We start from the raw sequence: 14,218 nt of genomic DNA on the forward strand, positions 1-14,218 counted from the left end.
AATATTGTAGTATTCAAAAAAGTAATTAAAACGAATTGAAGTTTTCTTATTTAGTACGCTATATTAGCGTTTACTGGGGGTATTACTTTTGGTCATCAGATCGCCCATCATTGATGGAGACTTAGGGAAGAAGAAGAGTGTTTGGATCCAGCGCTGTGTGCAGTTTAAAACGGAAGCAAATTCCAAGTTTAATGGTTCTTGGTTTAAAAGGTAGTCCAGAGGTACTTCCACACCTGGACTTTATACCTCTGGACTACCTTTTAAACCAAGAACCATTAAACTTGGAATTTGCTTCCGTTTTAAACTGCACACAGCGCTGGATCCAAACACTCTTCTTCTTCCCTGCTTCAGACCGTGTGCCGACACGAGGATCCGGGCGCTATTGTGACACAACCCACAGTGTCAGGTGAGCTGGAGGATTCCTCCCCCCTCTTCTCCTATTTTTGCTACAATGATGGAGACTTACCCTGCTCCCCAACTGCCCCGCTCAGTACTTGCCAAGACTTAGAGGGAACATTGCCTACGGGGCTGCATTACGGACATGTAGGCATTGTGTAAAGCGACTGCTTGTAGGAGCATTTTAGCATTGATCGAATAGTCTGAATGAGACAGTGGCGGCATGGTCAAGGACTATTGAAATGACAGGGAGAAAGACCAATTAATAGCAATCTTGTTGCTCTGCTCCCTCAGTTATGCCTCCTGAGATATTTTTGCTCTGTTGTATTAGAGTAATGTGAGTTTACATGATTTTGAAATATAAAAAGATTACCTGTACAGCAACAATTGTCAATTTGTGTTTATGTATATGAGACTGAGAATGCGAGTGGTCAAATTACAACAGTATAAATTTCTCAATGTGCGGAGTTAGGCTCAAGTTTAGTGAACACGTTCGGTTTATAGGTCAGTAAAGTTCCCGGCGCAAACGCCAAATGTAGCCGTAGGCCCCCATTCGCCAGACAGAGGCCAAAAAAGTCCTTTCCATTTTTATTTTTTCAGTTTACTGTATAGGAAAGCACAGCAGACTGCACTTTCCTGTACAGTGGGCCACTGCAAATAAAGTATACTGCAAGGTATTTTTTTTTTACCATTAAGGCCAACAGCCGACATATGCTATTGTATTGCTTTACAGTAGAATATATAGCAGCTAAACGTTGGAAAAAACTCCTGATGTATAACTCCGACTTATAGCCCCAGCGTGATGTGAACAGAGACTTAGGTGTGTTACCACCAATACTGTAAATTTTCTGCATGTATTTACCTTAAGGCAATAGCGGAGATTATCTTAAAACTAGACGAGGCAGGCAGAAGGTGCGCCACATTTATCACAGTGGTATATGCAAGATAAATTTGACGCATAATGCTAAGCATAAAATAAACACTTTGGGTTGCCTTACTTTTGCACAAAAATAAAAATAATATGTTGCCACATTTTAACACTCCTCTGAGCTGCTCCCCATTTTAAAAACGGTCTAGTGAGGCAAAAAGTGTGTCTAAAACACGTAATAAATCTGGCACAAGGCATGTAAGTTTATTGGCACAAACTGAACCAGAATTATGGCGCCCCTGCGGTCACTAGGTTATACATGAGCATAATCTCCCCCAATGAGCTGAGCAAGGTAATCACAGACTTGGATCCTGCTCTCACTTGCAGCTTCTTTCGATGCACTGGTTTAGATAAAACTAGGAGTGTGTAGAGGTTATTTCATAAAGGTAACATTGCTAAAAAAAAAAAAAAAGGTCCTCCAAGTATTGAACACTGGGAAAATTAAGTGGTTGACTGTAATGGAACTAAACCTTTCAGGTCTTAGGTTCTTTAATTCAGTATTTCATTTGCTAAGGCCCAATGCACACCACCGTAAAATCACCCGTAATTGCGGTCCCATTAGTTTCTATGGCCGACGGAACACCTTCCCATATATTTACGGGAAGATGTCCGTGCCTTAGAAACTTGCCGAAAAAAATAGGACATGTCCTATTTTTTTTATTTTGCGGACTTTATAATGGGAGCACGGCCCATAAAAAGGGACGGCTGTCCACGGCCGTCTGTGCCCATAATTACAGGCACGGTCAAACGCATGGGGCCTAAAGCAGTAGTTTGTGTTCCAGAGCTGCTCTTACTGTATTTAGAGACAAAAAGTTGCAATCATTGAGAGCTATTTTGGGAGCAATGGCTTACTGTCCTTGGTCACCTAGCATACATACATACATAGATGTAAAAAACACTTCCTGCTCTTTCCTATTATATAAACATAAAATCAGCGTAATCCCTTACTTAAATCAATACAAACTCCACTTCTTGACTCTCCATCTAGGTACAAGATAAAGCATCAAAGTATAGCACTGCAATGTCCCACTGGACAACCCCTGTGGTCATGATTGATTGTATTCATATTTTATTAGCCCACAGATGCAAACAACAAACTTTTGACCTGGAAAATTCTCATAATATGACATAATACATTAACATTGCCATTTTAATTGAGCTCCCCATTGTAATGAATATTTATAACTGTCAAAAAATGTAACTAGAAGAAATTTCCAATTATTTCACATGTACAGCATTTGCATGTTTCATTGTGTTGTGGAAGTTGTTTAACATCGAAACTATATACTATTCATTAAAGAAAATCTCTGTGCCAAGTGTAATGCACAAGGTGGGGAAAAGGTAACTTTAAAATATTTAATATAAAACCATAACTCTTAGGCAGGGCCGGCTCCAGGTTTATGTGGGCCCTTGGGCGCGACAGGCTTGGTAGGCCCCTTTGCGGGGGAACTTACGGTGGCAGTACAATGGCAGAAAACATCACTTTGTGCCCCCATATAGACGTTAGGCCCGGTTTATGCCCCCATAAAGATGTTAGGCCCCCAGTTTGTACCCCCATACATTTAGTGCCCTCTGTAGATCGTGCCACACAGATCCCCTCCCAGGTAGTGCACTGCCCCCCCCCCTCTCAGGTAGGGTCACACAGCCTCCCTTCCTGGTAGTGTCACACAGCCCCCCACCCAGGTAGTGCTACATAGCCCCCTCCTCCCAGGTAGTGCTACATAGCCCCCTCCTCCCAGGTAGTGCCACACAGCCCCCCTCCCTGTAGTTCGCGCCTTTGGGGCTCCCTCTAGGAGTGGAATCCCCAGCCAAAGCATTGCCAACGCTCTTGCTGGGGATTCCGCTTCAGGAGAAGCCCCAGACTTCACTGTCCATATATGGACAGTGTTGTCAGGGGCAACCCCAGAGCCATAGTCCCAGGCAGAGCACTACTAGCACTCTGCCTGGGACTCCTGCTCTGCTCCTGACATCACTGTCCATATATGGAAAGTGATGTCAGAAGAAGAGCAGTGTCCCAGGCAGAGCGCTTGTAAAGGCTCTGCTCCGATAATCCGGCTGTGGGGAAGCCCCTTACATCACTGTCCATATATGGATAGTGATGTCAGGGGAAACCCAAGAGCCAAAGTCCCGGGCAGAGCGTTAATAACACTGACTGGGACACTGCTCTGCTCCTGACATCACTGTCCTTATTTTGTGGCTGCTAACGGGGTCACTGGGCATGGGGCCCATGATGGCGGGTGGAACGAGCCCCCTCATGCCGTGGGCTCTGTGGCAGCTGTAACGGCTGCTACAGCGGTAGTTACGCCGCCTCCTAGCCAGGGCTCCGCCTAGAAGCAGAATCCCCAGCAAGACTCTGGCCGGGCATTCCACTTGTGGAGGAGTCATGACGGCAGTGTCAGCACCCAACGGTCGAGTGGGCCCCCCCCCCAAGGGTAGTGCTGATGTTCTGCTCCGGGACTTCAGTACTGCTCTGCCGACGCCATTGTCCATATACGGACAGTGACAATGACGAGGGCAGAAGTTGTGGAGTACCTAGGCAGAGCATCAGCTGATGCTCTGCTCAGGGACTCCAGCGATCGGGAACGACTGAATTGACCAAAGATGGATGTCGGAAGCAGTGCTTGAGTCCCGAGCAAAGCGCTAGCTTATGCTCTGCTCGGGACTCAAGCAATAGGCAATGTGACAGCCCCTTGCGGTCATGTTCACGAACAGTACATGAAGAGCTCAGTCACGTGGGGCCGTGTCGGAGCGTCATCATTATTAGAAAAGCTCCAGCACTTACTGAATAATTCATGAGGTTTGAACTGCACCATTTAGTACAGAATTTTTAATTAAAGTATATTAGTAAATTACTTCGTTTCACATAAATATATTATTGCAATGCAATTTTTGGTCCCAGGATAACCCCTTTAGGAGACTGCAGCTTTTTCTGACACACACGTCAAACGTGCAGGTGAAATGCAGTGTGAAAGGGACCTTATTACGAATACAAACGAACACTTTCATAATTAACAGTGTATATACAAAAATAACAAAACGCCAGTTCCACTGGGTCATTTTAACTATTCTATTAGGGAATTGTACTCGGAGCTCAGAATGCTATTCACTTTTATAATATTTAAACATAAATCGCTACATATATTTGAAGAAATTTGGATAATAGAGCTTCAAAATCCCATCTGTCCTGCAGTCACCGTAAGCAGAATACAGGTGCTGTGAGTAGTGAGGGTTTTTCGCGCGCCATCACAACATCGCGACAGTCTACGGACTTCATTCACAGAATAAAGGACGGTTTAAAACCTGATGCAGATAATTTGATTGCCATGCCATTGTCCTGCTCATTACTCACACTACAATTCCTTACTACAAAAAAAATCCGCCCATAAATGGCACCAATCAACGATATAACAAGTCGATCAGTGCTCATTACCAGGCCCTATTACACAGGCCGATGCTTAAGGTCCTTTTACACAGGCCAATATGGGCCATGAAAACGAGAGCCGATCAATAAGACAGCCCGATGATCGGCATGCTCGTTTGCTTCTTTAACAAGGAGCAATAATTGGTTATGTATGGGGATGAGCGATCGTTACTACGATTGCTCATTCTCATGTGTTTGCGTCATGTCAGTAGCACATCTCCCTGTTTACACAGGGAGATGTGCTGCTGACAACAATATCATGTGCTGCATAAAAGATGTGATCAGCCGATAAACAAGCATTTCCCCACTCATTGTCTGATCATTGCCGAGTTTACACAGGGCAATGATCGGGAATGAGCATACATATTGTCAGGGAAATGACAAAATTAACAAGGCTATCATTTCATACTGATTTGATTGGGCCGGGCGTGCCCTCATCAGGGGGTGGGGGGCAGCCTCTCCCACAGGAAGCACAGTGCTCAGCTGTGAGGGGGGTTTTGCTGCCCACAATGAGGACACACTCAACATGAGGGACGGACGCCATAACAGGGCGGTGGCTGGTCCTGTGGTTTCTAATACATAACATAATACAATGCCTTTCTTATTCCTAACTTCCATTCGCTTCACCAAATCATACGAATAGGATCGTCCAGGTACGGGTGATCCTGATGATTTGAATATGGACCGTAAACCATCCATTCTAACCGTGTATATTCTTCACGTAATTTATATAACAACTTTTGGCCTGCAACTTTCTGGTCTGGCCAATATATTACCCACGACTTATCAGTGTTTATACACACCCCACGTGCACCTGTATAAGACAGGTTATAATACTATCCACGACTTATCAGTGTTTAAACCCCGCGTGCACCTTATCACACGACTTATCACACATTTTATCGTGCCCGCGTATAAGACAGGTTATATTTTCTATCTAGTCCCTAATTACCCAGAGGATGGTTAGTCGGGCGCGACTATTTTCTTACGGGTTCGTGACCACACAGCGGGGATGTCTCTCCTGTCGCCTGAGAAAATCCAGCCAACCGACAAGGGTTATACAAATTCCCACAAGACCGTCCACTAACACAGATAAGTCGAAGATTTATAAAATCAACTGACTTACCGTGTTATTGTGGAGGTGATCAGGCTCCTTGAGTGGGCAGTCCTGGGTCGTCTGTTTCACCCTGTGATTGTCGGTTGTCCGGATTCAGAGATCCCCTCAAGTATGGCCCCAGGGTTCGGGCGCCAATTGTCACGGTAGCTTCCTTCTCCCTGTTATCTCACACTGAATAACCACCTCTGTAAGTTGAAATCTGAGAGCATGCATGGAGAAAATATACCAGGCAGACAAGTTGGTACACCTCTTCCCTCAGTCAAATAGGAAGTACTGAACTTTTTTATTGAACAAAGAAAGAATCACAAGTTCCCTCCCTAGAGATGTGGGACGTGCTTAAACACCATTGGCTCCTCAGCTGTAAGTTCATCTGTACACTCTTCTTGCATTCCAGGGGCGGTGTCTCAAAAGGCGTGTTCTTGATACATGGTCCATTTTGTTACATTCCAGTTCTTTGTGTAATATACGGATATATACATACATATATACGTAAGGATAATATTTTTGCAAACAATATACATGGTAATGATCCCTGACAATATGAACGCTCATTTGCCCAATAATTAGTATGGGGGACGAACGATCGATAATATGATCGTTCTGTACCCATCAATCGGTTTACATGGGAAGATGTGCTGTTGCAACGATGATTTTACAGGCTGCATAAAACAATGTGATCAGCCGACAAATGCTTGCTCCATTGTCGGCTAATAACTGTTCTGTTTACACAGGCCAATAGTCGAGAACGAGCGTTTGCAAGAACGTTTGTTCGGTTGATTATTGGCCCGTGTAAATGGGCCTCACCTCCTTACAAAGTGAAATAAATGGGCAGGTGCTAATCTGCTATGACTGCAATGCAAAAATAAAATACACAAAAGATGCAGCAGCGCTCTGCTGGAACGAAGACGTGAAAAATTTAATATATTTATTATTTTAAATTGTATTACGGCTTTTAATAGTATCCACTGTGGCTTTTCCTGGTCTTGCAGTTTATTTAGTGTCCCAAAAAAATAATTATGGAAAAGTTCTAGGAATATTAAACAAGTATGGCGGTTTTTACGGTTACCAGATAAATTGAGGGAAAAAATTGCAAACGTTTTTATGCTTATTTATAAATGTTATATGGACTAGATATCGGACCTACATTTGACAGTTGCAGCTAATCACTATACCTACTTAAGTAAACTTGGCAAGCTGGCATGGTCGAGAGTAAGCATATATTTTCCCCCATCAATCAAAAAGATCCAGAATGAGCTTAACAGGCTGAGCAAATCTTACACTTTCCCTGCTTGGTCACGGTTATCAAAGATATGCTTTCCCTATCGACTGTAGACTTTACAGATGCTACCCTTTTATTGGATACATACGGATATAGTAGCTCTGGAAAACACCTTTAGACAATTTATGTGGAGGGGTACAAAGGGCCTAAATCTCTATAACCCAATTAACAAAACCCAAAAGGTGGGGGAAATAGGCTTTCAGAATTTTAAAACATTACTTGTATATGGAGATAGATCTGTGACTGAGTGGAAAAAAATTAAAAGTTCAACAACTAATTGACTGTCATCACGGAGGGGGGGGGTTCCCTGCATCCTGAAGCTGTGTCGGTATGTCTGGACATTCTTGCCGTTTCTAAAATGAAAGCATATTAGTAAGTGCCTCCATATTATATTTCCTAACCAATTAGGAACATTTTCCGACAACCCCTTTAATTTACAAGGCCTATTCTGCTTTCACGTTCTAATAAGCCCCCAGTAACAGTTCTTTTTTAAAGAGATTGGTAGCCGAGTATTAGGTGAAAAAAATGTTCAGACCTCTAAGATCATGTACACTATATACACATAACATTGCTTGTGTCAAAAATGTGTATATTTGAACAATAGATATACTCGCAGATATGAGAAATTACTATATTTTATGTCATTGGAAGAGAAGAAACTAGGGATTAGGAAATATTTTTTTTCTTCTCTGGACCTGGTTAGGAGCAATGTGTTGGGGGTTGTCGTTTTGTTTTACCCGGATTTGTTTGCGTGTAAAAAAATTTAATTAAAAAATGCTATACGGTCCATCTAACACTCTTAAAGTCATATACGATCTCTTGAAATTAGGAGATTATATATATATATATATATAGTAGCATTCATATCTGTTTTTTTTTGCCACAAATATACCGCAGACACGGCTCAGTTATTTTCCACAGAACAAAACTAAATAAAGGATTATAAATACAGTATCTACAGATTTCTAAATAGTTATTCTTCCTCTGATCTTGCTACAAAAAGGGCCGTCGCCTCCGAAAATCCCACTAAATTACAATCATTCGGTAATATCTGGAAAAAAAAAAAAAGACGGTTTCCGAATCTGTAACTTATCTTTCTACTCACTTGCATTCCCAAGCTGTAAGTCCGCAAATGGACGTGCGCTGCATGCTGATGAGTCAGAAGTGGCAAGATACATATGACATTATTTCCGTACACAACCCAAGCAGTTTTCCTTGACTCATTAAGTGTATTAAAAAAAAAAACACACAACAGGGAGATAATCACTTGCTCACCCAAGTGGGATTAAACACAAACCGAGCCCACCATGTGTTAATTGAAGACAACGCTAAGCTTTTGGCTCATTATTACTCTCATAATGTGGGACATTTATTTTACCACATCTCCTTTGAAACTAGACATGTTGCACCTGCACCGATGAGAATAAAATATGGTTATGTGCTAAAAAAAAACCTGGAGTCCCTTCCAATATTTATTAAATTTTATCCACTAGTTGGTACTCATACTTTTACTACTCTTGGTTAAAAGGCTATTTTAAAATAGCACTTAGACCAGAGGTCTTAAACTCGGCCGGGTAAATGGGCCGCACATAGAAAAAATGTGAAGTTGACGGGATGCATTTATCAAATTTTATATAATACAAAATTATTGTTCATTAATTAGTTATTTGAACTACTATAACAATACTACACTACTACAACAACAACAACACTACATTACTACTACAACGATGCTACATTACTTTAACAATACTGCTAGGTTTAAATTCACTGGAAATGTAGGAGTTTAATCCACATATTTTAACAATGCAGTTTACAAGGTTAAGTTAGAGAGACCGCAGCACACACAGGTATCAAAAGTGTCTTTATTCCACCATAAATAGCTCCGGGTTAGTTGGCAGGGTTTGGCAGGAACAAGAACGTCAAGATTGGGCAGCCCCTTCTTAGATAGTGCCACAGTGCCCTCTCTAGACTGTGCCAGTGCCCCCTTTAGACCGTGCCACAGTGCCCCCTATGGACCGTTCCCCCTGTAGACCGTGCCACAGTGCCCCCCTGTAGACAATGCCCCCTGTAGACAATGCCAGTCTGCCACCTGTAGACAATGCCAGTCTGCCACCTGTAGATAATGCCAGTCTGCCACCTGTAGATAATGCCAGTCTGCCACCTGTAGATAATGCCAGTCTGCCACCTGTAGATAATGCCCCACACGCCCCCCCCCCCCTGTAGATGGCTCCATTGGGGCTCCCTCTAGGAGTGGAATCCCCAGCCAGAGCGTTGCAGATGCTTTGGCCCGGGATTCCTCTGCTGGAGGAGCCCCTGACAGGGGATGGACCCGAATGTGATGTCAGGGGCAACCCCAGAGCAGGATTCCTACTAGCACTCTGTCTGGGACTACAGCTCTGCTCCTGACATAACGATCTATATATGGACAGTGATGTCAGGGGAAACACCAGAGTCGAGCGCTAGTATAGGCTCTACTCCGGAACTCTGGGGAAGCCCCTGACATCACTGTCCACATATAGACAGTGATGTCAGGGGAAACACCAGAGCCGTAGTCCCGGGCAGAGAGCTACTAGCGCTCTGACTGGGATTCCAACTCTGCTCCTGACATCACTGTCCATATATGGACAGTGCTGTCAGGGGCTTCCCCGGAGCAGAGCCGCTTCTAGAACACTGACTGGGACTCCAGCTATGCTCCTGACATAACTGTCATTAATGGACAGTGATGTCAGGGGCTTCCAAGGAGGAGGAGTCTCTGAGCAGAGCGCTAGTATAGTCTCTGCTCTATTACTCCTTCTCTGGGGAAGCCCCCCGACATCACTGTCCATGTATGGACAGTGACTTCAGGGGCTCCTCCAGCAGAGGAAGCCCGGCCAAAGCGTCGGCAATGCTCTGGCTGGGGATTCCACTCCTAGAGCGAGCACCAAGAAAGAGAGCTACCAACAGGGAGGGAGGATGTAGCGCTGTGAAACCCGCTGGGGGGGTGCACTATCTACAGGGGGCTGTGTGACTGCACAAAGGAGCGCCGGCAGCGCTCCTCCAAACTGCTCTCCCCTTTTCCGGAGGGAATTAAGGAACCCCGCGGGCCGCAGCTGACTGTCTCAGGTGCCGCGTGTTTGAGACCCCTGCACTGGACAAAGATATAAAATAAGCTGACAAATTATAACCGAACAGTTTTTATATGTAAGATATCTAGAATATCAAAATGCGGACTACTCAGACGTGCATGCAGTAGCAGGTTGTAATCACAGTTAGTGTACTTTATAATTGGGTGAAAAACACAAAAAATGGCCATACTCACAAATTGGACAGGTATAATCCCAACAGGACGCAGCCAGGTCAAAAATGCTGCTAAAGGAAAGTGCTCAGGTGTGTTAAATAATAATAGCCACTCCCACTAGCTTTGAGGGGAGTGGCGTGTGGTGCATGGGATATGTAGTAAAAAGTAAATGAATAGTGTATAATGTGCAAGTAGTAATAATATGTGTGAAATATAGGGGGCAGTAACGTGAGTGATGCATGAAGTGTGGGTGCAGTGTGTAAAACATGGAGGGCTAATGCGTAAATCATGAGGCACAGCCTATACTTTTCGTTCCAGTTAGGGACTCGCAAGTGTGGGGATCCGTGACAAGGATTGCGAGCTTGCGTTCTTTTGGCCAAAATGACAACCAATACCCCATGTATTTTCCATGTTTACTTGTATTATATTTACTACTTTTTGGACGCAGCCAGGTCTTCAATGCTGGGAGAGCATGGTGTGTTGCGGTCTGGCATAGCAAGCAGGGCAGCCCGCTCTATGTATTATCATGGCGTTACAAAAAGTCTGCTACCAGGCTATATAGGCTGTGCCTCATGATTTACGCATTAGCCCTCCATGTTTTACACACTGCACCCACACTTCATGCATCACTCACGTTCCTGACCCTTTCAGTACTGCCCCCTATATTTTACACGTTATTCACCACTCACTATACTCAGTACTGCCCCCTATATTTCACACATATTATTACTACTTGCACATTATACACTATTCATTTACTTTTTACTACATATCCCATGCACCACACGCCACTCCCCTCAAGTCTAGTGGGAGTGGCTATTCTTATTTAACACACCTGAGCACTTTACTTCAGCAGCATTTTTGACCTGGCTGCGTCCTGTTGGGATTATACCTGCCCAATTTGTGAGTACGGCCATTTTTTGTGTTTTTAATCTTATTATATGTCCCACTTTTTTTCTGTGGTTAGCTTTATAATTGGGTGGCTGTAAACTGGTAGGAAGTAATAACATTCCGCAGCACAATTAACCACCACCAATACTCACTAGATGACCACAAATATGTGGACACCCATTACATCCATATCTGCTTTGAGAGCTTCTCATTCTAAAATCATTGGTATTAACATGAAGTCAATTCCCTCTGCTGCTATGCTTTACACAGCCTACATTCTTCGGAGTAAGCTTCCCGGTAGATCTTTGAGCATGGCTGCGGGGATTTGCATCTATTTAGCCACAAAAACATTACTGCATTGGAGCATTTGGGCAATAAGTTATCTCTCGTAGTTCGAGTTCTAATTCATCTTTAAAGTCTTTGATGGGGTTGAAGTCCGGGTCTGGCCAGTAAAGTTTTACAAAACCATTTCTGCACAGAGGCACTGTCATGCTGAATCAGGAAAATACTTGCTCCAATTGAATGCCTTTGTATGCTGTAGTGATTCCAGTTCACTGGAGCACAAGCCATCATTCCTCATCCACCAAACTTTGAAAACAGGATTCTTGAAGCCAGAGTATGTAGTGCTGTAAACCGATTAGTCTGTCAGACTGCCAAATGGTAAATTTTGACTCCAGAGAAGGCGTCTCCACTGCTCCAGAGAGTCCAGGGTTAGTGTGTTTTCCATCACTACAGCACATGAAGATCTCAAGCATAGACTCCCAGGTCATGAAACTCTCGATAAACAGTTATTGGGGATGTCTTGATGCAACAGAGGATAGATGCTTTTTATTTGCGCTATGCACTTCAGCACTCTGTGATCCCAATATGTGAACAACTTGCGTGACCTACAACTTCGTAGTTGCTACTCTTAGCAGCACATACAGTTCATCAAGGCAGCTCAAACTTGGCAAACTGAAGGGCGGTATCCTTTAAAGCAGGGTTCAGCAGCCTTCAACAGTCCAGTTGTTGAGAAACGACTTTCCCAGCCTGCCCTGACAACCAAAGGCTTTCAGGGAATGCTGGGTATTGTAGTTTTACAACAGGAGGTTGCTGACACCTGCTTTAAAGGGCTATTCCCATCTTATAAAGTGATGGAGTTTCACCAGATTATGCCATCACATTATGATTGATGGGGGGTCCAATATACGGACCCCCGCGGATCATGAGAATAAAAGTGCCACAGTGCTGATTTAATTCTGCATTCCCTTGACTGTTTTTGGGGAACTGCAGCAGGCCCCATTCACCAGAGTTCGTGCAGGGGTAAATCAGCGAGCGATGAGGCACTTTCATTCTCCGAATCAGCGGGGGTCAATAGGTCAGACCCCCATAAATCATAACGATATGCCATTACTTTATAAGATGGGAATAACCCTTTAAAAGTTACACTGTTGTGCCGTATGACCCATTCTACTGCAAATGTTGGTTCATATATCTTGCACGATTGTATGCTTAATTTTAAAAAGAAGTAGTAAGATTGAAATTATCCAACGGAAAATTTTGGACATTCACCAACTTTTGGCCATGCATTTACACAACCAAAACAGATTTACATTTTAGAGCTGGAGCAGAGGTGGTGTCAGCCCTGTAAACATATACAAAAATCTGTCTGAATCCATCTCACATAGGCCTACACTTTTCAGAAACAAGAATGGTATTTAGACAAGTATTTTAAAAAAGTATTTTTTATTTTAGCAATTTTTAATGTTACAAAACAATACGTTGAAGACTCATGTCACACACTTAATTTAATGACGGCTTTTGGACATCGCTAGAACCTATCCCTAAGACAATATTTATATATCTGCCCCAATATGGCACCACGACTTGGCAGTCACTTGAAAATCAAAGATAGCAAACAAATTATTCATCAATAAACTAAATGGACAGCTCAAAGAAATTTTGAAAGAAAGCAAATTCTGGATATATATATATTTTTTTTGTTAGGTCAGTGACCATGAGTGACCCAGGGATTGCTCATTTTACCCCCCAAGGTCTCAGTTTATACAAGTGTAATAGGCTGTTAATCCTACAAGGCAGATATTTTGGATAATTTCCCATATGTAGTTCTCAGATCAACAACCACTTAAGAAATCTTGACAAAAACCATTAGTGCTCTGATCTGCCTCTTGAAACAAATATGTAATTTTGGATGCTGTATCACATAGATTTATGCAATTGTACATTGTGTCAAGGAACTTGCCAGTTATGTGAGAGACAGGAGGATCACATCTAATACAAGGGAGAATTAACCAAGGAAAGAACTATGAAAACATTCATTCTTCCATAAATACGAACAGAAAAACTGCAGGGGATAGAGAAATGTAGCGTGAAATGCTAAATAAACTAAAAGAAAAAAAAACTATTCATTTTTATTCGTTTTATTATAAAAAACAAAAAAAACAGTATTTTGAAACTTAGCAGATTCAGCATGTTCTGAATAAAACCTAGTATTACAACACTTTCACAGCAATTTCCCTTTTCATGTTATTAATAGAACAATATACAGTAATGAGGGCAGGTTAAGCTATAAATGGGCCTCAACAACAGTGCTTTTAGCCATGGCCATAATCAGACACCTTTCACGGCTGAAGGCAGCCACTACACGATGCCATTCTACCGCTTATCCAAAAGATTCATTAGGCACCACAATACAGCTCGACTTACCAGACGTCGGGCAAATTCTTTGTTTTCAGAAAGAAACCCATATCCTGGGTGTACCTGGAAAATAAAAACAGAGGGTGTTATCATAATAGGCACTCTGTCAATGCTTAGATTCAATTCTTAACCCCACCATAGCCAAAAGATTTTAAGCCAGCTGATCACAAGAATGGAAAAAAAAAAATATCTAAAAGTATAGATAAAAT

General features: G+C 42.8%; 1 protein-coding gene across 3 annotated transcripts in view; it reads right to left on the reverse strand.

Annotated features, from left to right (window-relative positions):
• PCCA (propionyl-CoA carboxylase subunit alpha) overlaps positions 1–14,218 on the reverse strand; it is a 614,152-nt gene that overhangs the window by 467,503 nt on the left and 132,431 nt on the right. For all 3 annotated transcript variants that reach the window (XM_075852453.1, XM_075852451.1, XM_075852452.1), the window contains one exon: positions 14,019–14,072. In XM_075852453.1, coding sequence (XP_075708568.1) covers positions 14,019–14,072 — 54 coding nt within the window. The remainder of the gene's footprint in view (positions 1–14,018; positions 14,073–14,218) is intronic.

The sequence above is a fragment of the Rhinoderma darwinii genome, chromosome 2 (genome assembly GCF_050947455.1).
Source record: "Rhinoderma darwinii isolate aRhiDar2 chromosome 2, aRhiDar2.hap1, whole genome shotgun sequence".
NCBI classification, from domain to species: Eukaryota; Metazoa; Chordata; class Amphibia; order Anura; family Rhinodermatidae; genus Rhinoderma; species Rhinoderma darwinii.